At 39.0% G+C, this 25,302-nt stretch overlaps 1 protein-coding gene across 3 annotated transcripts in view; it reads right to left on the reverse strand.

Moving 5' to 3' along the window:
• Positions 1–372: 372 nt before the first annotated feature.
• The window catches only part of MGMT (O-6-methylguanine-DNA methyltransferase), a 228,357-nt gene continuing 203,427 nt past the window's right edge, over positions 373–25,302 (reverse strand). For all 3 annotated transcript variants that reach the window (XM_067465787.1, XM_067465786.1, XM_067465785.1), the window contains exons 5-6: positions 13,422–13,561; positions 373–2,047 (exon numbers count right to left, since the gene is read on the reverse strand). In XM_067465787.1, the coding sequence (XP_067321888.1) occupies positions 1,916–2,047; positions 13,422–13,561 (272 nt within the window). In that variant the 3' untranslated portion in view covers positions 373–1,915. The remainder of the gene's footprint in view (positions 2,048–13,421; positions 13,562–25,302) is intronic.

A 25,302-nucleotide genomic window follows, 5' to 3' on the forward strand; every position in this document is an offset into this window, starting at 1 on the left:
GTTGTGATTGTAGACTCAGACACACCATCTCCTTAAGCAAGTGGAAGCCCTGATTATATTGTTGGGATTGCCTTTAGTAGAAAAACTCTGAAGACATCTAAGGAAAAACCCTCACCCTAACATTTTCAGCAAGGATATTTCTGTGAACCCACATACAAAACATGAAATATTGACATGACTGATAATCCATTGTCATCTGGGTTACAGTTGCCTTCATTATTTCCTGAATATTTATACCTTCTCCAAGTGCCCTGATGGAGCCATAGTAGTGTATATTGTGTATATGCTTAGAAAGAGTACGAATCATTTCAGAGACGAGCAAATGCCTAAAGAAACACCTGAAAGTAAAATATTGGCAAAAGAGGGGAAACCTTGAAGAGGTTATCTGTGATCTTGATTGGTATTCTAACACCAATGGAAAAACAGAGCACAATCAAAACTGTACATATTATAAAGCTGTATTTTTTCTTGAGCTTTTGCTGACATGTACAAACCACTTGAGCCTTGCTTTCGTGGTTTAGACTGCCACCAGAAACCCTTGACAAAATACAGTCCTATATTGTACAGAGGGGTATGGCATCTTTTCCCAGCATATGAGACACTGTTTTATATTTATACACAAAGTCAATGTGTATATGCATAACACGTTTTAATAAAATAATTCCAGTGTCTAAGTAACAATATAACCATAGAATAACATAGTACAATAATCTTTCTTAGCAGTAAGATTTCTAAGGCAACATTTAGCTGAATGTGATGGAAACAGATCAATTGTTATTTTCATGTCATAATTTATGATCCCCATATTGGAAATTTCAGATTCGGGTGGTTTGTAATATTTTGCTTTTACTGTGTTCTGTTTTTAAATAACCAGAATTTTTATATCCAACATCTTTTGGCTAACTATGCATATTTTTTCTGAATAGCAAAACAAAAACAAAAAAAAATGCAACAACCACAACAAAAAGAAAGTAGTGTATAACATATGTGTAAATGTGAAAACTAAATAAAGCCAATGCTAAGCAAAAGCCATAAGCACAGCAGAAAGAGAAAGAGCCATATTTCTATATTCTGGCAATAGGTGCCTGTAATTCAGTTGAATAATTTTATAAAAACATTTCTTCTGTCATTAAACTACTCTATCAGCATCTATTTTTTTGCTCGCATGAAGCAATGCTAATGGAGGCAAAATATTTTTATTCCTATCTTCTAAGCCATCTACAACGATCTGAAAAGGAAAAAAAAGCTGTGAATAGGCAATTCAATAGCCGCTTCCTTTTGAATGGGTTTTCAGTGTGTTTCATTAACAACTGTTTACGTAAAACATCATTTCAACAGTTCAAACATCAAAGAAAACAGGAGAATCTTGGGCACCAAGCCTGGCAGAGGGACAAGCTTTTCAATCTGGACAAATACAAATCCAGGCAGGAACAGGGGGAGGTGTGTGTGGAAGCTGATGCATTTAATTTTGCTCTCCGAATACACGCAAAGGCTGCGGATTCCCGGCTGTCCCCTCTGTGAGCCAGATGCTTCCTTAGAGGGGCAGTTGCATCTAACATTTGCCATGCCCCTCCCACTGCCTTATCCGTGCTTTAATGGACATTAAAAATAGAACAAAACAGCACTAGAGATGGGAACAAAATACATGCACAACAGGCGCAGCCCGCTGTACAGTCATTCTGCTGTAAAATGTAAAAACAAGAAAGGGCATACAAGCTGGATCCCCTAGGACACATTCAGCTTTTTTAATATAGTAGTGCCACCACACATTTCGCTTCGGATGTTGTATTATATTTATATGTCACTCAAATATTTACCATTTTCCTGAATTCTACTGTGCGTTCTGAAAGCTTGTTATAAGCCAAGGATCTTTGGTTATGTGTTTTGGCTGTATAACAGCTGTGTCTGAACTGCATCAATATGCTAACTTTTCCTTCTGAAGCTTCTCATGTGACAAAAGCCACTCTTTCAGATGACTTCCTCCCGTGTAGTTGCCAGTCTGTCCACCGCTGCAAATCACTCGGTGGCACGGTATGATAATCGGGACCTGGAATAACACACACAAAGGAAAATGAGGCTCCTGAATTCCTGATATTTTTTTTGTCTTGGAAATACCTTTCTCATGGCCAACTTTTATTACCATCCTATTAGCATTATCTTATCCAGTGGATCCTGTTGAGAGGGTCAGTGAGGCTAGAGGTTTGGACTGGAGCAAACACAGAGAAGCACTTATGAGTGCAATGCAATGCACATGAATACCACAAGTACACATAGACACTTTTCACTCAGGCTGAGAAGAAGAAATAGCCATGAGCCCAATCCATTGACTTCTCACACAGTAGAGTGATCCTGTCATGGCTTCCATTGCTCACTTTGATGGAAGGGCTCAGTGCTGAAAGACACCATGTTGTGACCAAGCACTGCAACTCTGTAAACCATATGGATTATTGGTTTGCCCTAGTGGATGGAAAAACCCTATAGAAGGGGTTGTACTTATTAGATCAGTTCAAAAACAGAAGGAGAAGTGAAGGGGAGAGGAATTGCAGCTGCCGGAGATAAAGATTAGTCCCCTTTGACCCTGAATAACATAATAAGGTTTTCAATTATGTATTTAGGTGGAGTCAGTTTCTTTGAATATAATTTCTATACACATGTTCTTCTATTTTGTATCTTCCATTAAGGGCTTTAAGGTTTGCACCCAAGTCTGCAATACTGCAGAGCAACATACAGTAATATCTTAACTTAAGAGCTTAATTTGTCCCATGACCGAGCTTTTAACTCAAAATGCTCTTATCTCAAAGCAATTCCCCCCATCAAAATGCTGTTAATCCTTTTCGTTCCCCGACACCTTCCCCCCTCGTTTTTGTTACGGGTTTTAAAATAAGAAAATACACTTTATAAATAACAAATAATGTATAAAGGAGCCCCCGGTGGCGCAGTGGGTTAAACCCCTGTGTCAGCAGGACTTAAGACCGACAGGTTGCAGGTTCAAATCTGGGGAGAGGCAGATGAGCTCCCTCTATCAGCTCCAGCTCCTCATGCAGGGACATGAGAGAAGCCTCCCACAAGGATGATAAAACATCAAATCATCCGGGCGTCCCCTGGGCAACGTCCTTGCAGATGGCCAATTCTCTCACACAAGAAGCGACTAGCAGTTTCTCAGGTCGCTCCTGACATGACCAAAATGTATAAATGCACATTCACATGGAACAATGAAAAATAAAGATTAACTTTAAAATGGTAGAAACACAAAGTTATGGCAAGGAAGCACAAAGCACAAAGTCAGAAACATTATTTTCTTCATACTGAACTCATTCCAGCCTCCTTTTCTGTCTTGCCCCCCCCCCCCTTCATGAAGTCAAACATACCAGGAATAAAATCCACACAAAATTAACTAACCCAAAGTTCATCAAAGTGGACAAAAGCAAAGCAGATAGTAATCTCCCAAAGTAGACAAGAGTACGAGGCACAGAGGCTTCTCCCTTGAAGCCCTAAAGCCCTCTACTCTCACGCTAGTGCTTCCTCTTGCACTAGCACTTAACTCGAAATGGTGCACTTATGTCAAAGCAAAACATTGGTTGAGCGACAACTGTTAACTCAAAACACTCCTAAGCTGGGATGCTCTTAAGTAGAGGTTCCATTGTAAGTAGAAGACTCTTGCTTTGAATATAGAGGACCTTGAGGATATGCATTCAGTGTCTGACTTTTCTTCCCCCAAATCTGATTTCTAAGCTTAACTAAAAGTATCACTTAAAAAAATCCTTTCTGGCTGATCAAAATAAATAGAGATTGTTATTTTCTAGTGTTTCCAAGAGGTTACATTTGGCATATTTATGAGGACACTACTTCATGATTACTCTTCTATTATTGCAACTTCCAGACTTACTCACACAGTGATCTCATTTTGCAATTGCTTCAGCCTATTTAGGCTGGGATGGTAACCAGCACTTTTGGATATAAGAAGGAAGTCGAAAGAGAGAGAGAGGGAGGGAGGGAGGGCAGGAAGGGAGGAGCTCTCTAACTCAGATCTTGGGTAGGTGGACGGATGCAGGTTATAGACATCTGGCAACACCGTCTGAACCTGGAATCGGACAAGAGGATAGTTAAACATGCATCTACACTGTGGAATTACTGCAGATTGACATCATTTTAACTCAGTGATCAGCATTATGGAATCCCAGGAATTGTAGTTAGTTGAGGCACCAACACTCTTTAGCAGAGAAAGCTAAAATCTTGTAAAACTATAGTTGTCAAAATTCCACAGCATTGAATAAAGGCAATTAAAGTGGTGTCAAACTGCATTAATTCTACTGTGCAGATGGACCCTCAAAGGCATATTGCTTTTGCTTCTGATACTAGATGTTAATACTGCTAGTATCAATAAAATATACAGGTAAGTACATCCTTTATGAATTTGTACCTTCTTTCCTTTAAAGCTGCCCAAGTTAGCAATCATTTCTACAAAGTCTTTTTAAAATCTTAAATAAATGATGTCTACCTGAGCAATCATAAGGCTGTTAATACTATCGAAAGAACAGTTAGTGAAAAATGAAGCGTTCTGTAGAGGCCATGCCAATTCTACTTCAGCAAGACTTGGTTTCTGCATGCATGATGTTTATTCTTTAATGTTTTACATCAAAGTTGACCTTAGAAACCTCTAACATATTTTAGGAGATTAGAAATGTCACATTTCTATGGATACTATATGAACACAATAATTTGTTGTGTTCATATAGTATAATATAGTCGGGTATTATACCGTTATTATACCGGTATAATACAGTCTGTCAGGGAGATCCAAAATTCCACTGCTTGTCACCATTATTTGCCCCAGGTTCGCATTCTCACTTCATGGAAATATAGGTATCTGCCCCACATCTGGGCACAATGAATCCATGCAAATTCATTGCAATCTACTTATCCCTTCTCTTCAGTATTTCTTTAGCACTTGTGTTCCATGATCGTCCAATTGCCTTGCTAGCTATTGTCCTCAACAGTCTCAATGTTATTAACATGTACGCCTAAATCGTTAGTGGATCTCTTACTACTTGATTGCAGTTCTATTATGGACCACGAAGTCATCATAGATGAATAGCTGAAACTAGTTAAGGCATTTTGTGCAATAGCCTACATTTGATTTGATTCAATGGGAGGTGCCATAAAATGAATTGTGAGTACAGGTAACTCAAAAAGAGCTGGCAGCTTACTGTTCAATATGTTAACTTAATTCTATATTGTACATCAGATGTGGTATCTCATTCCAATATTCACAGGCTCAAGAATATAGGATTTGAGCCATCCCAAATAATTTGGGCTTAAATTTAGTGAAGGAAAACTCATGATTGCTTTACTACAGCAGTCCTCTTGTTGAAATTAATGGGTTTGGTAGAGCAAACGTTTTCCTTACTTGGCCCAACACAAAATAAGAACTGTTCCAGACACTACACAAGCCCAATTGCATCACTATGATGTATTTTACCCCAATAAATGTATGTTAAAAGTGCAGTGCTCTGCTACCAGACTGCTGTGTTTCATTGCACTTATTAGTATATGTACTCTATCCTTCTGACCAGAAGGATTAACAGGTGTATTATATCAGAGTCAGCACAAATACAGCTTGCTTCTCATGATAACTACTTTTCACATCAACTAACAAAGTAAATGTTCCTACAATCCCCATAACTTATTAGTGGATTTGTTAATGTCTCTCACTAGGCAGCCCTAAATGAGTTTCCTCCTGTATTGCCAAATTCTGCCTTTTGGAAGACTGGAGTACATGTGTTTCAGCTGACTCCAGCTTTTCCTGAAAATATTGTACTTTCTGATTATCAGAGACTTTTTCTTGTAAAAAAAGAAGCTTATGCAGTGAAATGAGGGGAAGTTATGGGTAAAAAAAATGAGAAATAGTATAATGGACATTATGCAATGATATATGAGGTGAAACACTTTTCTTCATATAGGTCCTTTCAATAGACACATTTTTAAACAAAAATGGCAATGTAACCAACAAGCTTCTTTTGTAAGTACAATAAGTCTTAATATTGTATTTATTATGGGAATAATATTTGACTAGGCTCAACCTATACATTTAGCATTGCATTCCCTGTATTTGGAATAGCAAACATATCAAATGGAGTAACAAAATTCAGGAAACTTATTCAGAGGAAAGTAAATGCCTAGAATCCCACATGCAGGGGATTCTGGGAGTTGTGGTGAAAGTAATATTTCCATTCTCAGGGACTGATTGTGTGTCTGGATGTGCCTAAATACCCTAGAAGCACAAAATCCTGTCTGATTTTGGAAGCTAAGCAGGGTTAACCTCATTAGTCTTGAATGCATGACCGCTAATGAACACCACATGTTTTAGGCTATAGGTCATTGGAAGGAACTAGTAAAACCATCTCTGAGTATTCCTTTCCTAGAAAATCCTATGTAAACTATGGGGTAACCATAAATTGAGAGGTGACTTGAAGGCACATACAAACTCAAGTCACCTGTCAACTTATGAAGACCCATACATTTCATTGGGTTTTCTTAGGCATTGGAGATTTTGCCAGGTTTTTGCCTATGAAGTATGTCCTATAGCATATTGTTTTCACTGGCAGTCTCTCATCCAAAGAAATTCCACTTCAGTACCAGGAAGAATTTCTTTACTCGAAGAACTGTTTAAAAGCAAAAAGGACTCCCTTGGTGCCTTGCTCTCAGAAGTGCTTTAGACCCTGCTCTTCTTCTCCACATGGGTCTTTCTTTTTTCTGCCCAATGGAGCAAGTGGGAGAAGTAATCCAAGCTGCGGGATTTCCCTTTCTTGGCTATTAGGAAAGGGAGAGTTTTCCTTGAAAAACATTCAATCTAGCGACCTCCATCACACGCACACACACACCATGCCGTTTTGCTAGTCTCTGTGGCAAAATGGTATGGCCGTAAAGTGGTGCTGAAATGTTCCCATGTTAGGAGGGAAGTGTCCTATGATGCCTCCACTTTGCTTGGGGGGTGGGGATTCAACAGGAAGTCTAGCGACAACGTGTGATGGGCAACGTGCCCATTTGTCGCTGGGCTGTCCCTTTAGCATCCTAAGATGCTACAAAAGGTAAGTATGATGATGTCATGGGTAACATCACATTTTAGTCTAATACTTTCAAACCTTGGTGTCATAATTATAAGGAAAACAGCCAGCAAGAGTATTATACTGAAAGGAGGGTTAGGTGAAATTCCCAAGGAAATGCAAACACAGTGACAATGAGAATTTTAGATGCAAGCAATTATCAGTTTTCATTATCTGCAATACTAGAAACATGGGGACTGAGGGAAAATTTCATGGGGAAGGGATATAATTCTTATTTGAAAGAGCAATACCCTTAACCCCCCTCTCCATAGCTACACTTCTCAGAGGGAGGGGACTTTTTGACTGACTGGTAAGGACTGCTTTGAAAAAGGCTACAAAAGGAGGAAAGAAACGCCTGAAATGGATAGATGGGAATTTGTGCCAGACCTGGACACAATCTGATGCATGAATCCTTCTGTGCAGTAGTGAAAAATGAAAAACAGTACTACAAGTACTACATCATGCTTGCAATTTAACAATATTGATCACTGCCTCATTTTGGTTTAATTGTGGTGACAATATTTGGCCAACTAAAAATAATTAAATGCACTAAAAATTTATTAGAGCCTGGAGGATATTTTGGAGGAGAAAAAAAACCTCCCACTGCCAACGGCTTCTACTTTAGAGCTTCTGTTGCATTTAATGCAGTTTTTATCAATAACTCAGCAGCTCATATTACTACAGCTCCATTGAAATTTTCATGCTGGGAAATCTAATTCATCCAATACACGAATCCATCACTTACGGCGCCTCCTTCTCAAATGCTATAAAACTTCCAAACCCATAGATTTGTCTCCAACAAAAATAACATGAAGGGGCCTTCCAATCAATAACGGAATCCCTCTGATTCTGGTACCAGCTGAATATTTTCTCCAACTTTGCTTTTGTTCTTCTGGGTAGAGGCCCACAAGGGAGAGAGCTTGTTTTCACTCGCAGCCTCATCAATACCTAAATCCTGGTGAACAAGTGACACTGAGAAGTTGTAATCAATAGCTCCCTCTGCGTTTTTTCTTCTGGTCAAATGGTTCAGCACTACTGACAGGCCTGACACTTAGAACATGATGCTAAATCTTTATCAACAGCCAGCTAGGTGACTGGCAGAACAAGACTCAGGGTGGTCATTAATGCTCGTGGCAATCTGTGAATAAACTAACTCCTCAATAATGTGTTTGTTTAGAAAAAGGTGAGGAAAAAAAACTCCCTGCACAAGGTATTGATTGCTTTTGAACTGCATTTAGCAATTTCAGTCTGAGGATGGAACAGAATGTTCTACAACTGTGATGCTCTGCTTGTTAGGGCTTTTCAATTTGATACGGCGGAAAACTGACCATCCTATTATACTGGCTGATAGACTGAATAGTTACAGAAAGCTGCCAAACTGTCAAAAATAGATCAGTGAGGCCATAATGGAAACAGCTGAAATATCAAGTTGTAACACACAACAGAAATCACACTTAGCAAAAAATAATCTTTTGGTTTGCTCACGTCCTAGCGCCTTTTCTCCCTCCTTGCTCCCGGATAGAAACAAATGCCGTAATACGAACCAGCATGTGTTCCAGTTTATTGCTTGCCACCTAAGGCATTAATGCACAACTAGGTTTATGTGTGTGCCACATTCCCAAATCAGGGCTCTATAATCTTCTCTTAAATGCACAATTATTCCATTCAGTCTTGAATGTCTTGAACATTTTGATGGAATAACACACTTCACTTATGTTGGGTCACTGTTAACATCAGGTTTTTAGCTCGAATGATAACACAAACATACAGAATGGGGAGAGAGTGAGTGAGTGAGTGAGAATGTCATGCAGTTACTGTTCATACTCACAGACTACTCAAGATACCTTATTTAAGTCCTAGAAGAGTCATTTATGATGGTCGTGGACTAATCAGCCCAACATTCCCCAATCCTCATGGGTCTGTATGATTTCTTTTTGATCTTCCTATACTATTCTAATGAGATTTTTAATTGAACGTTATGGGTTCCCTTTGAGGACTGCAGCCCTCACAATCAATCTAAACTGCAGTAAACTATTTGAAGTTTCTCTTCATAAAAAAAGGTGAGCCATCGCCACCATGTCCTTAGTGTAATTTAAAGCAAAGATGTTGCATCTCTTAGCTGCTGCCGGCACCTTTCCCACCTTTTCCCAAAGTTGAAGGTCAGTGTATAAATTATGTGAATCAACCCAACTACAAAAGGAGATCTGGAACACACACACACCAAAAATTAAGTGGGTAAGATCGCCAGAGTGAAAGCACAACACCTCTTTCATCTCTAGGGAAATATGAATATGAAAGTGCTGGAAATGCAGAGATTTGAAAACTCTGGTTCTTAGAAACGTGACACTTTCAGAGCTTTAGGAAGCCATGTTTAAAAGGGATCATATTTTATTATTTATCAGAGCAAATCCGACTGGGATAGACAACTGTAGAAATTGTAAATAGAGGCATGTGACGTGCACTAATTGAAATGCATTTTGTGAATAAAACCAGGTGCTCTGCAGCAGTTCAGTCATGTGAAAGCTTGCTAAAAATAACTACTCCAAAACAGTAGTGATCTAGCAATCTTTCGGAAGGTATGGGCTCCAGTGTGTACAGACAACACTCAGTTAACAAAGCCTCTGACAAAAAGCTCCTTTTTACACAGTCTTTTTCTACCAGTCCATTTACTTGAACTGGGATTGTGGTGAAGGAATAAAGAAAACAATTTCTGGGTTACAACAGCAGACCTACAGTGAAAAGTGCAATAAACATGTGCATGTGAATGGACCCAATCAGATCAAGAAAGCTTTACCATAAGTGAAGCTTTCTCTTCAGATCGTATAAATCTTTCGCCTTTTGAAAAATGCGGTCAGTATTTAACATAGTTAAATGGCATTGCATGAATCTACATTGACCACATAATGACAGTGTAGATGGGCTTGAATTTCTCCAGCCCACCTTCACCATGCTCTCGATGTTTATAATGTTGAATACTTTCCAGTTAGACAGAAGGTAAGGAAAAGACTGAAAAGGCATAAAAAGACTTTGAAAAAAGGAACTTTTAAATCAGAGGTTTGGATAAATTTTGATATAATTATAATCTGGGTATAGAATACATCTACATAACCTATATACTGTATTTATAAAACTGTTGGATCAAGAAATCTGACTGTCTGCCTATCTGCCTGTGATATTTTTTTAAAAGTTCATTAAGAAACCGAAAATATCACCAATTAGTTATAGGAAAGTTTGATCAGTCACCACAGAATAGCTTTGTGTGGCAAGTTTTCATTCACATAACGTTTTCATTCACATTGTGACTATATCTTGGCACAAATCTTGGCCTGGCCTTTTACATTTTTAAATTGCCTTGAACAGGCAGAATTACTTTTAATATATGTGTGTTATGGCGACAATTTTTATGCTTATATTGTTTTGTTAATCTTATGGTTATGTCATTTTTACTTTGTATGTTTTGTGATGTCACCTGGGAACCGCTCTGAGTCCCGTCCCCCCCCAGGGAGATAGAGCCGTATATAAATAAAGTATTATTATTATTATTATTATTATTATTATTATATGCAGAAAATTGTAAGAAGTGCCTCTGAAATTACTTCAAAGGTTAAAATGAAATTATTTCAAAGACGAAATTAAACTGGATGGCTCCATGTTTTGATGAAGAGAACTATCAACAGACCATTTAGATTCAGATGTACCCAGGTTACACTGCAACATTATGGGAGCACTGTACGCTTAATCACATACCTTCTGTTCTTGCTTCTTTATGTGTTAAATGAGAAGTATGGGGAAGTCAATATGTTTAATTATATAGCATTGAGGCTAGAAAGCAGACACAACAATGGGTCAATATGTTTTATATTCTGTATAACAGGTACGGGGAAACTTTCTAACTTGGGGGCTGAATGGAGGGCCAGAGTGGGGTGGGTGGGCTGGGAAGAAGGGGGTTCTCCCTAAGTCCCCTCCCTGCACTTTCCTTCCCCTTCTCTTTCAGAGGCAGAAAGTGAAAGAAAGACTGGAAACATTTGGATCCCAAAAGGGTTAGCCTTGGTCAGGATGAGATGGTGGACAGGAGAAAAAAAATGTATCCATTAGACTGCCTACTCCTGATGTAGAATTCTAAAATCCTAGAGCTGGAAGAGATCCCCAAGGACCATCCAACCTCCTGCCATGCAGGAAGGCACAATCAAAGCACTCCCGATAGACAGCCTCTGTGTAAAAGTCTCCAGAGAGGGAGACTCCACCACACTCTGAGGCAGCCTATGTGACTCTTCAACAGCTCTTACTCTCAGGAAGTTCTTCCTAGTCTTTTCAGTCAAATATATTTCCCTGCCATTTGAAACCATTGCCCCCTTGTGCTCTGGTCTCTAGAACAGCAGAAAGTCAGTTTCCCCCCTCCCTCCTCCTCTTCAATGGGACACCCTTTTAAAACTTGAAACATGGTTCTCATGTTCCTTCTATACCTTCTCTTCTCCCAGCTAAATATCCCCCAGGAGGAAAGGAGGAAAGAAAAAAGAGAAGGAAGGAGGAAAGGGAGGACGAGAAGAATAGAAGAAAGAAAGGATGGAAGGAAATAGAGGGAGGGAGAAGGAAGGAAAGAACAAAGGAAGGAAGGAAGGAAGAAGAAAGAGAGGGAAGGAAGGAGGGAGGAAAGAGGAAAGGAAAGGATGGAAGGGAAGGAAGGAGGGAGGGAGGGAGGGAGGGAGAAAGAAGGAGGATGAAAGAGAGAAGGAAGGAAGGAAGGAAGGAAGGAAGGAAGGAAGGAAGGAAGGAAAGGATAGGATGGTGAGAGAGAGGGGGGCCTGAGAAAGAGCCTAAGGGCCTGCATCCAGCCCCAAGGCCTGGGTTTTGCCCAAGCAAAATAATAGTAGAGAATGCCCATGGTACTTGGAGAGACATTTTACATATGTAATGGAATAGGAGATGGAGGGCAGCAAGAACACAAGACATACATTTCTTTCCTGAAATATTGAAAAATATTTCCCCAACACATGCAATTAGTACTTCTTGAGGTTCTAGGACTAAACTCTACCTAAATTAGCCCACTTAAAATGGTTTTGATGCCACCTGATCACCAGTGTCCTAAACCCCTCACCACTACACATCAGTAGGGAGGGAAAGTTCTAGTACTGAATGTGATTTGAGACTAAAGAAGAATTCTGGTTCAGATTAAACCCTGGCTATTTCTGACTTTCTCTGGGCAACAGTGTGATGAATGATTTGGTGTCAATGATCCATTCACTTTATGATGTTAGTACACAATGATCAAAAGGTTGAAAGGGGTTCGCATCAACGATTCCACCAAAATGCTTTTAAACAAAGCAAAGATAATCCACAGTGTGCATACTTCTAGGATTAGGGGGCTGAGTGTGTTTCATAAACAGAAACACACTCTCACATGCAAAACCGAAGCAGCTCTGGAAGACCAAATGTCCTTTTCCCTCTCCCAGCCTTTGACAATGAAAACAAATCAGTAAGGTCATCCTAAGGCTTTCTGCCAGCACCTAGCTAACTTCACACTTACAACATAGGTCATAATCACAAATGTCAGCCAATTCTCATGCCAAGGTAATAATATGAAATTAAAAAAAATATTCGAAGCAATCATCTGACACACGTCAACCCTGGGGCAAAAGATGCTAAAGTATAATTATATCCCCAGGACTCTCCAAACTGAAAGGCCACACTCTACACTGCCTAAATTGGTGAGACTCCTAATCTTCTGTGGACCCATGCCACAGGAACAGAGAGGCAGTGATTTTCTGACTCACTGTGCAGAGGAATGAGGGACGTGCCTGGCACCCAAAATCCAACACCAAATACACTGAAGATCCAAGACAAACTTGTTCCTTCAGGAATGCTGGTGGGATTTTGCCTTTTCACACTCTACAAGTCCATGTAGCCAGAGGAGGTTTCAAATTAGAGGAAGGAGAAATATGATGCTTCCAAACCTTTCGTGCTATTTCGCCCCAGCAAGAGATTTAGTCAATGAGTGGAGATTCTTAAAATCTCATTTTTTAAAAAAAAGAAAAGAAAAGTGGGGGGAAGGAAGAGTAAAAGAAGGGAAATAAATTTGTATAGGTTGATGCATTAAAATAAATGCACTGCTTCTAGTTCAACTAAATGATGGGGGAATAAATCATATTTAAACTGGTTTATGCATTAATGCTGATTAAAAACACTTACTGACCTTATTACTCATAGCAAAGTACTTTTCACAGCAGATATATTTAATCTAATGGCATTTAGTGTGCAAAAGCTTTCTGTCTGGAACCGCCATCTTCCATCCACTTTATTTTAAAGTTGACATGGACTTACAGGATTTCTTCTCATTGCTCCTCCCACTGCTCTGGCAGCTTTGCTGTTGCCTGCCAGGTCTGCTAATTGCTTGTAAGAAACGGCCTCTCCAAATTTCACATCTCTCAACAAGGTCCACAACACTTCTCTGGTGAATGAAGCTGAAAGGAGGAGGAGGAGAAAAAAAATGAAGTAACACACTGCTCAGAAGCCAGGCTTCTTCTTTAACCTACCAAGATAAAAATAGTCAAGAAGACTGACATTTAAGCGAGGGTACGGACAGCAACATTTTCTCTTTCGAATTAGCACAGCAATCGGTTCTATTATTGTGTTCTATATTTAAATTCATGATTATTAGAGAGTGCGCTCCAAGTAATTGATCACTATTAAAAAGGCATTCAAGGCTTTGATTTTCCTATATTTTTAATTTGCTTCCAGTACAATTATCCTGTTAACGCATACAATGTGCTTTCCCATTAAATTGGCAGAGTATAAATTAGCATACAGTCAAATTAAAAAAAAAAGGACTAGGGCGGGAGGGGGTGGTGGAAATAACTAGAAGAACTTATTTTATAAAGCTCTGGTATCTCCTAATTTCAAACTTCAGCCCTGGAGTCATCAGAGTGTATTATCCTGGCAAACTAAATACTTTTAATTGTTAGCAAAGGCCTGCAAGCTATCGTTCAGCATTTTAGATACTAAAAAAAGAATAGAAAAAGCAAAGTAACGACCCTGAACATATGCCTTCGATTTTAATGGAAAACTTCCGTTAGAAACTGATTACCTGTCTATTTTCTTTCTAGTCACCTTTGATTTTCAAATGGTTGGTAATAATACATAGATAGAAGCAAAAGAACCCAATTACTTTGCTGTAGGCTGCTAATAAGGCCCTCCCCTATGATGATGAAAAACTACATGTGGCTGACCAGATATAATTCAATTATACTAGCATACAAAGATTTATTTTTAAATTACACCAGCAGGACTAATGAGTCCAAACATCTGGGGAGGGGCAGAAGTTGCCTGCCCTTGGGTTTCAGAGAGAAAAAGGAAGCAAAAGCATAACTGAGATGTAGTATTTCTTCAAGCTGGAACATAGGAGATCATAGTTGTACCTACAATGTCTTTCTCTCACTTAGGAGGGAAATATGGGCATGCATGAAACATTACAGAGGTTATACAATTCATGTTCCTCAACTGGTAGCAACTTTAGGAAGGTTCATTCCACTTAGTTGTTGGAGTATTTAAACCAAAGAGCAGTGCCAATAAAGTATGTTCCAGGAGAAAGGCCCATTTGATTGACTATGCCCAAATGGGCCTAGGGTGTATCAATTGAAAAGACGGCTACAATCTATTATTTGGTCTCCTCGATGGTGATAAACAGAGGTAGGCAAAAGCATACTATAGGATGATGCAGATATAATATTGCTAACAATCCAACTATATTTCTGTACTATAAAACTGTCCAGAGCTGGGGAGAAGAGATACCTGAAACAACTGGTAGAGCTGTACCTGATTTGATGCAAGAACACAAGAATAATTGTGCTGATTCACATCAAAGATCTATAGTCCATAATTCAATTTGTACAAAAATTGGCTGACCAGATGCCTATGTGTAATGGGAAAGGGTTTTGGCTCCCTATTACTTAATAACAACACCAAAAAGTGACTCCCCATAGCCTTTAATCATTCTCTTGGAGTGCAGAACATTTGAAGTAACTAGAATTTCCTTTTTGTGATTCATATGGGTCCTGATAATGAGATATATTCCTGGTTTAGAATCCTGCAGTGCTTATTCATACCACATTCCACTTGGTAGATCGCAAGAGTTCTAGTGCAAAACAAAGTAGATCTCACTATCTTGAACTGTGCCACACTTGTCCTGCAGTCTCTGCCCGAATTTGGCTGTCTTTGCAACTCCTCGAGCAGAGATGAAAACACTTGCAGACCCAGATAATCCAGATTGGGTAGGCTGAGCCTATTGTGGCTCCTTCTTGCCTTTTAATTTAAGGCAGCGAAAAAACTCAGGTTGATTTTTTTTCTTCAAGACATACTTTTCCCCCTTTAAAACATCTCTAAACATATGGTGCGTCTTAGAATCAGAGGTGGTGCTACTGCAATTGTTGTTGTTGGTACTGAAATTAGGGTGTGTCTTACAAATGAAGAAATATGGTAGTACCAGTTGAGTATCCCTTATCCAAAATTCTGGAACCCAAAATATTCTATGTTTCTGATATAGATAGATAGATAGGTAGATAGATAAACAGATAGATAGATAGATAGATAGATAGATAGATAGATAGATAGATAGATAGATTTTGGAAAGCTTGCATATACACAAATGATGTATCTTGAAGATAGGATCTAAGTCGAAATACAAAATTTATGTTTAATGTACACATAGCCTAAAGGTAATTTTACATGGAGTATTTTTAATTATTCCATGCCTGAAATAAAGTTTTTGTATATCCAATCACCAGAAAACACAGGTGTCACAATCTCAGCCACCCATATGGACATTTTCAGATTTTGCAATATTTCAGATTTGTGAAATTTCAGATAAGGGATAGTCAAATGGTAATAACACTTCTTTTTATGTTTCCATAGTGACTTTCTCAAGGGCTGGGGAATATACTTTTTTAATTCTAGTGATTAGAAAAAACTCTAGGAAAGGATTCTTTCTTTGCTCTTTAAAGAAGCCACATACTTTTATGTTTGTTTTAAATAAAAAATCACTTCTTAACTGAACAGAACGATAATCGCTTCATTGAAAAAAAAAATCTGTTTAGCCTTTATTATAACATTAAGCAAATTAAACATCAGCATAATCCAGGTGATACTAGAAAAGGGTCATCAAAGAAATTAACTTTGTTGTTCATTAATTTACATGGATTAGTAGAGGGCGAAAAGATATCAAATCTGCTCTAGTTTTTATGATATAATTTCAAACTGTACACCATTTGTGGCACTAGGGTGACTTTGGGGTTAATCAGACTGATTTGTCCTTTTAATTGCTTTCTATTCAAAGAAAATTCATTAGATAATGTTCTCTTCAAAATTCATGAATCAATTTAACTGAAGAAACCATATTAACAGCTTTGGGTTCATTAGCACATGGAGTTGTGTTACTAGCTGATTGCTAGGAGACTTTCCTTAGGCAAACAAATTTTGTTTACTGTCATTCCTTTCCAAAAGCCTATTTCAAATCCAATTGAAACAAAGGGGAGAGTGGCTTTCCCCCATTCAATTTCATCACTTTCCCCTGGTTTGACTCTGACCCGTGAGCTGCTCTGTCTGCCTTTTGATTTCATAAGGGTGAATTTCAATAATTAATTTTGAAACCAAGGGCCCTTATCAGTTTGCTCTTGACTTAAGCTTCCAAGCATTTCATGGGACACATTATTGGGAACTGCAGACTCACAGCGATTCATGGCACCCTCCCTCTTGCCTCCTCCTGGCATTTCAGCTTCTACATCAGGTTAACAACTCCTTTGGGCAGACAGCAAGAGTGTTTTCTGTATAGACCATCAGTGATGTGCTGCCACCACTGCGGAAGCTAACTGGAAGCAAAAGCTGACAGATTTTATAACAGCAAGTAGCATGAAAATGTTAGCCTCAGGAGAGTAAAGAGGAAGAAGCATTGGGTAGGAGTAAATGGGGCAATGGACGTACATAAGCAATGATCTCTCCAAGGATCTGCATTCAGATTGGTGCAATTCAATGTGGACATTACTGTTTGTAGATCACATCAATTAGTTTAGGAATGGAGAACAAAATGACAAATTAGTTTTTGCCTAATATGTTGGGTCTCACTTAGAGATACTAGCAGGACTGGCATATTTCAGAGAGGTGTGACACTCTTACAGCTCAGTTAGTGTTTGCACTGGACAATTTGCCTGTCCACAGAAGAGTGGAAGCAAATGCTCAAAAGTTACTGGAAACAACATGGATCACCCATTCTGAGAAACATTCAAGCTAGCACAGAGACTTTGCTCAGTTCAGGATAGCTTTCTTTGTGCCCCCTACCCCATCAGTTTTGATTTCTGCAGCTTCTGATCCTGGCTTTCCACCTCTGGACTATCAGTATGCCAAGGGATCTTGTAGCTGCCAGAGTAATGTCTGCTGATGTCATTACTAACAATAAGGAGAAGTTTATCTATCCTCCTTCTTGGTCATGCAGGTACCCCATTCTGACATCAGCAGAAGTGACCTTTGTGGCCAGATGCTCAGATGGAGCTGTGTCTGGCCAAGAGTGGCTGCAACATGGAGATGATTTGTTCCCTTTCACTGCGTTGATCAGCAGAGGAAAATGTGATGGTGGCAAATCAGACCTTATCCAGCTGCCCGGACTACCTTGAGGTAAAGTGGGGCAACAATGGATTAAAGCTTTAAAAAATAGGATACTCAAGGGAAGTCACTGTCCATCGTGAAAACAGCAGTGTCTTCTCAGTGAGGACAGGTTTTTGGCCCATCTAGACATGCCATAAATCTACTTCTTCAGATTTATGAAAGCTGATGTATCAATGTCTTTCTCTCATTTAATCTCTGAGGTGCGACAAGATCCCTCTACACACTGATATTTCAGACCAATAGTGCTTCGTCTTTCAATTCAACTCAGAACTGATAGTCAGCTACATGCTTCTAAGTCCTTCAAGTGAATTACAACAGTGTAAAGCATGGCTGAGCAACCTGGAATTTTCCAGCACCCATCAAAAACTACCTGTGCGATTTGCCAAGGTGTTAAGTGTTGTTTCAAGAACTTCCCACTGCACCACCATTAAGGGTAATGAAATGCAGTGATAGCTCTCCACATTCCTATATTATTAAATCAATTTGAGATATTTTTTTTCTTTGTGACTGAATCTCAGGATGCTTTAAAAAATTGGCTGATGTTGTTGATCTTGCTTCACAACTGTAATGTGGCTTAGGGAGTAGGTATTTTCCTCTTTTATTACATATTTAATCACTTTGCATATACTTTCTCACTCTTGAGAATTCCACTGAAATGCCCTCTGTCAAAACTGGAGGGGAAAAAAGGCAGTTTCCCCTATATTCCCACCTCCTTATTTGATCCTGGTGGCATTGACCAGCAGTGTAGGGGATACTGAAGAAAGCAGCATGCCCACAACTTGGGAGCTTGGGTGGAAAGGAGTAGCGGTGACTATTTTTAATAGGGGCTTACTTACATCAAGATTGCTAAGCCTTATGAGGCTTATTTAGTAAGCCCCTATTAAAAATGGCTACCACTGCTATGTTCACTTCGAGTGCTCAAAATGTCAGGGAGCACAGAACATTGACCCATGGATGTCAACCCAGGTTGTTTGTATCATTTTTGGTGAAATCTTTTTCAGTTTATAGACAAGTATACACAGTATTCAAGTGTGTATACACACAAAATGGATTTTTTCTTATTCAATATTCTTATACTGGAGCTCAAAATAACACAATATCTTACAATAATATGCACAGTTTTATAAATGTATCTAAAATGTTAATTTCACCCTGTAGGCAATGAACACATTAATTAGTTAAAGGCAAGCAGCTTGGTGACTGTGCCAAATATTTTTATTACTAAACTCTGCTAGTGCTGTAAATATAATCTGCTGAAAATAAGAAGAAACTCTACTGATTTTTAATGCAGCTACAGACCTTGGATATTGTTAAACATACAGGAGAATTATGCAATGATAACTACATTCCCTGTTTATGGTTCTTTATAATGTTCTTTGTTCAAAGAGATCAAACTTGTGACAAAGCTGAATTGCAAATTGTCTGAAATAAATGTAGTATCCAGTGCCTCTGGCGCCATGCTAAACAGCATATAAGACAAGTACATAAAGCTCAAGGGAAGTATTTAATTCAAGTTCATAAATATCCTTGAAAAATCTCTTCTGCCCTCTATTTTGCCAACTGGACAACTGGCACAGCACAGTAAAACACACTGCAGATGTAACCTACTACAGACTTTGGCAAGGGCAACATCTTAATAAACACATTATTATAAATGTCACATCAACCAAAATAGTACGACCCCAAGTGGTATCATCACCTTTATGCCATATCTTCCTCCCTTCCTGCATACCCGTAGTCCTGTGAGACATCAGAAATGATTCATCTAACATTGTCCAAGGAATTCTTTTGCTGAGTTTGTATTTAAACTTAGGGTGCCTTTAATTCATTTTTCACACAAACAAACCTAATTAATTAATTAATTAATTCAATCTTTTTACCCCACTAGGCTTATATTATATCCCTCATTAACAACCTTTTGACATTTTGATCACTCTCTGAAGTTGTGTCTTAGGTTTCAGGGTGTTGCATTAGCTTAAATAACCTAAAAGCAATAGATCCTATCTGATCTTGCAAGACAGTCTAAGGCCCCATCTACTTTGCCATATAATTCAGTTTCTGAATCCAGATTATCTGCTTTGAACTGGATTATATGGCACTGTAGACTCATGTAACCCAGTTCAAATCAGATAATCTAGCTTCAGAAACTGGATTATATGAAAGGGTAGATCCAGAATAGGTCAGGCTTGGTTAGTACTTGGATGGAAGATTGCTAACAAATACCAGGCGCTGTAGGTTCTGTTTCCAGAGAAGGTGGCTGCCAAACTTTTTGCATTCCTTGCCTAAGAAAACCCTATAAAATTCATGGAGTTGCCATGTGTCAGGAGATGACATGAAGACATACCTACACACATACATTGCATAGGTGGTCTGTTAAGAAAACAACTTCACTTCATTTGCTGCCACTAGAAAACTTATCAATAACTAATGTCGGACAGTTAGCAAACAATTAAGCAAAGGAAATATGGTCATTTGAAAGTCCTTACACCATTAAATATAGCCTATGACATGTATTTTGCACCATGACAAATATTTCATTAATTTTGATAGTTAAAACATTTGATTCCTCGTGGATATTTTCAGAAGCTACTAGAAACACTCAATGTAAAGGGAGTTCATCTAATCTCCAGTTGCTTCCAAAATTGGAGCATGAAAAATGCAACATAAATCCCAGAACAAACATTTAGTTTGTTCTTCACTGGATTAGTTCAGCATTTCTCTAGCCTTGCTCAAGTTGACTTTTGTATCTTGACAATGAACGAACAATAAACAACTTTTGACAGAGCTGTTTGAATCGCCAGGTTGCAAAATAAAAAATATTAAAGAAACGAATTCATCTGAACTATGTAACAAGACTGCACATTGTCTTCAGACACAATGCAAAATGAACAAATCCAGAATAAGTCAGTTATTAAGGCAAAATCAAATCATAGCATATTTACTATCTTGACTTGTTTATAGCTGGTATCCAGTGTTTCTCACCTGAGATGAAATGGGGAGTGATTGGCAGGTAAGGCATTGCCTGGAGTTTTGTTTTGGTTCTTGTGGGTTTTTTCGGGCTGTAGGGCCATGTTCTAGAGGCATTTTTCCTGACGTTTCGCCTGCATCTATGGGAAGCATCCTCAGAGGTAGTGAGGACTTCACTATCTCTGAGGATGCTTGCCATACATGCAGGCGAAACATCAGGAGAAATGCCTCTAGAACATGGCCCTATAGCCCGAAAAAACCCACAAGAACCTAGTGATTCCAGCCATGAAAGCCTTCGACAGTTTTGTTTTGTTTTTAGGTTTTTATTGCTGGGGAGGAAATTATGGTAGATTAAAGGCTTTTTGGTTTGTTTTCACATCTTGTTTGTCTACCTTACAACTAAATCATATTTCAGTTTAAACAGTTTATATATTCCTTGTCTGACTGCTTTCAGACATCTTTTCTTCCATGATGATACTGTGACGTGGTGTCAGCTTCAGAATGGAACATACAAGCCTAAGACTACTAACAGGCTCTAACTATAGGGAGCACACCATGCCCCTACTAAAGCAGCTGTACTGGCTGGCGACAAGTTTCCAGTCCCAATACAAAGTGCAGGTTATCACCTACATGTTTCGGGTTCAGCCTATCTTCGTGACTGCATCTCCCCCTATGAACTGGCGTGGACTCTAAGATCTGCTGGGGAGGCCCTCTTTTCAGTCCCACCTCAGTTTCAAACGCGGTTGGTGGGGACAAGGGAGAGGGCCTTCTTGGTGGTGGCCCCCGGCTTTGGATACCCTCTCCAGGGAAATCAGGCAAGCCCCCACATTTCAATATTTCCAGAAGAAGGCCTTTGGAAGCAACCTTTTCTCGCAGGTCTTTGACAATGCCTAAGACACCAGCTAAACTAGATGACCAAACAAATTAATATTGGCTCTGCCACTTTGTTACTTTTAACTTGTTATGTGGCTGGGATGTTCAATGTGGTTGCACTGCCCACTTTAATTGGTAACTATTGCTGCGTTTTTAGTGAGTATTTTATTTGAGTTGGGTTTTTTTATTTCTTGTAAGTGTTGTCTTATGCTAATTGATACTGTTGTCTTATGTTAATTGATACTGTTACAAATGTTATTATTATTATTATTATTATTATTATTATTATTATTATTTACAGTATATTCCACCCTTCTCACCCCACAGGGGACTCAGGGCAGATTACAATGCACATATACATGGCAAACATTCAATGCCATTAGACATACAACAGAGGCAATGTAACATTCCAGCTTTCCGGCTTCAACAGGGTATGCTCGATTCCGGCCACAGGGGGAGCTGCTGCTTCACCATCTACTTGTGACACTGAGTCCTTGATGAAGTACTTCCTCAATCTTCCGCATGATGCTGGAAGGTTTTATGGTGTTTTAAATTAGCTAAATTAGCCTCCCCGCATAAAGCGGTACCTAAATTTCCTACTTGACATATGCAACTGTGTTTTGGGATACATAGGTCAACAGCAAGCTAGACTATTAATGGTCAGGAGCTCACTCTGACCCGGGCTGGCTTCAAACTCATGACTTCTCGGTCAGTTGGGATTTAATGCAGCTGGCTGCTAACTAGTTGCTCGGTTCTTAGGTTGATGTATTTTATGTGTTTTTATGGCACTATTATCTGTTATTCTGTGAGCCGCCCTGAGTCCTTTCTGGGAGATGGTGGCAGGATATAAATAAAGTGTTGTTGTTGTTGTTACCCCCTTTCCATCCTCTTCCTATTTAGCTATACAAAGCATTTAGAGACTGTGCATCTGATCCACATTTCTGTTGCAATGTTATGAAGATTATAGGGCATTTAAAAGGTAGCCTACCGAAAGACAAGTAATAGAGCACTTCCTGAGAAAAGGATTCTGGGGATGCTGTCCAAAATGCTAAGTGGTGTTTGGTATGACCATGGATAAGATGAGGCTCCTTCTGCAGAGAGGGGAAAGTGTTGATCCTGCCTCAGGAGGCAACACAACAATTTTTTCTAGACATTCAAACAGATGAAGAACCTTATCATATTAAATGACGGATTCTGGTGGAGGGCATAGAGAACCCATCATCCCACATCTCCCAACTTACTGCTGGACCCATCCCATGGGGGAAATGTCCACTGCCTGACTTCCCCCCATTGTAGCAAAGGCAATACAAGAAGCCTTTCATGTTGCTGAGGCCACAGTGTACACTGTTTGGTCTCCCCTTTCGCCATGGAGCCCAGCCAGAAATAGATGTATGTCAGGTAAGGTGTTCCATGGCAAAAGGGGACAGCAAGTGCCGTGCGACAGGCTAATTGTTCCCTCTGACAGTAGGTGCTTCTTTGAGGTTCTTCCGGGATGAACTAAGCTCTTTCCTTTTGACACTGTGCACAGGGGAGAGGGTTCCATTTATGATAAGAGCTAAGATACAGCACTCACACTGACCTTTGGGGTTGATTTTTTGACTAACATTTCTAGATTTGTACATGAGTATATAGGGTAAGTATTGATCTATTGAATAGCTGTACACTTTGTATAAAATTGATGCACAAAAGTCTACCAAATGCTTTAATTGGTTTCTATGAGTTATTTTATCACCAAATATAATTGTCCACATGTGTGAACTTAAATTATACTTATGTAGGCTATATCCTTTTTCAGTAACCACATTCCTCAGCCTTGGAGCAAGCCTGTTTTTCTTATTACATGAGCTGTTGCTAAGAGTTACAAAAGTATCTGCAATTCTTTCAAATCGGAGCAGGTCCTTTTAAGTCATTTCTGCAAATATAGATACCTGTTTTATACAACTGGCCATGAGCATATGAGTTATACTAAAGTTTGTTGCTGGGCAGGGAAGACGGAGTAGCTCAGCTAGAAAACCAAAAAGATACGGAGGAGATACTTCATTTGCAGATATACAACCTAATAGAAAATTCTAGCATTGTGGATCTGGCAGGAATAACTTTTTTAAAAATCAATGATGAACTCCAGGAATCTACTCCAGAGAAAGCTTTTCCTATTGCCTAGTCAGATACAGATAAGAGATATATCCACACTTTCCATACTGTCTTTTCTCTTGTATTATTTTATTTCATTCATCTTCCTTTTGGCAAATTTAGTTGCCTCCTTAACTCTGCTCTGACTGTGTTCCTGCTGCTTCTAACACTATAGATAAATCTGCCTGACAGGATGCTGCAGAGAAGCAAAAGTCCATTCCTTATTTAAAAGGACACAATATATATTTTGCCTCTCAAACAATATATATGCGGAGAAGGCATCTGACTCCACATTAAATTCGTTCTTCTCCTTTGTTGAAATGGAGCGATTTTGCGAAATGCAGAGCTTCTCAAAGGGAGACTTGAGAAACAACAAAGAAGTGTAGTATTCTGAAGAGAGGAGAGGAGATTACCAGTGTAATTCTACATATGCCTACTCGTAAATCAGTCCCATTGAGTTCAATCCGGCTTGCTGCCAGTCACCTGACACTAAGCCCCAATGAACTCAGTGGGACATACTTCTGAGAAGCCACGTACTGTATTGTTAGTACTGATTCTATCCAAATTTAGCCTTCTATTATGGGACAGAAAATTCACTTCTACCATAATACCTGCAGGAATTCCAATCTATAGTGCCAGTTTTCTTCTCAAATAGCACAAAGTGTTCAGGAAACAGTTATAGCATTTGTTTCTTATCAATCTGGTGTATATATATATTCGTTGTGCACGTGTGCGTACATGCATGCAAGTAAGACTGCCCCATTCCCTTCATTTAGCTTATATATGCCTGCATTTTAGAGAAGAAAAACTGTATAAACTACAATATCAGAAGTGCTGATTGGATTTGATCTTGCTGCTTTCGTTCTTACAAGGCAACGTGAATGAACACAGTATTTCTGATAACAACGTAACTCAAAACTCATCATTTTCTACATTTCACACATTAAGGAAATCTCAGTCATCAGGTGTTACAAAGAGTTAATGTCGCATTTTTTTTTTCATTTAGAGAATGTGGAAGCCTAGTCAGGCTAAGCATTATTTCACTCTCATGAATATAAATGCTCTGACAATCTCAGTCTAGTTTTCAGTGCACTGGAACACAATCTCCAACCTGATATTGCCAGGACATATTGTAGTGTTAGCCTTTGGAAATGAATACTTTGTCTTTCCGAGGAGCCGAGAATATGATGGACTCACCAGTTACATTCACCCTCCTGCTCCTATCATCTGACAACAGATCAATTTAAGTCTTTCATTTTGATGAAATCAACAATTTTGAAACAAAAGTTTCTCAGATCAGACAAGTCTTTTAAACGCATAAGTGTTTTCATGGGAGCAATGGCAAGTCTCACTCCGTTTTACACACAAATGCACAACGGCACTCAAATGTGCCAACTGAGGTTGACATAGTTGTCACTCAAACGAAGGCAAAATCACTGTGGTCGTTATTAATACTTTGGTATAGGGAATTAAGTGCTTCGAGCAAATAAACAGCTATCTGCATATTTGTTTTATTAGAAAATAAGCCCAGGCTCACTTTCCCCTGCTTTGGAGACCTGTCCCATCACACCCTGTGAAAAAT

This window comes from Anolis sagrei, chromosome 3 (assembly GCF_037176765.1).
Source record: "Anolis sagrei isolate rAnoSag1 chromosome 3, rAnoSag1.mat, whole genome shotgun sequence".
Lineage (NCBI taxonomy): Eukaryota > Metazoa > Chordata > Lepidosauria > Squamata > Dactyloidae > Anolis > Anolis sagrei.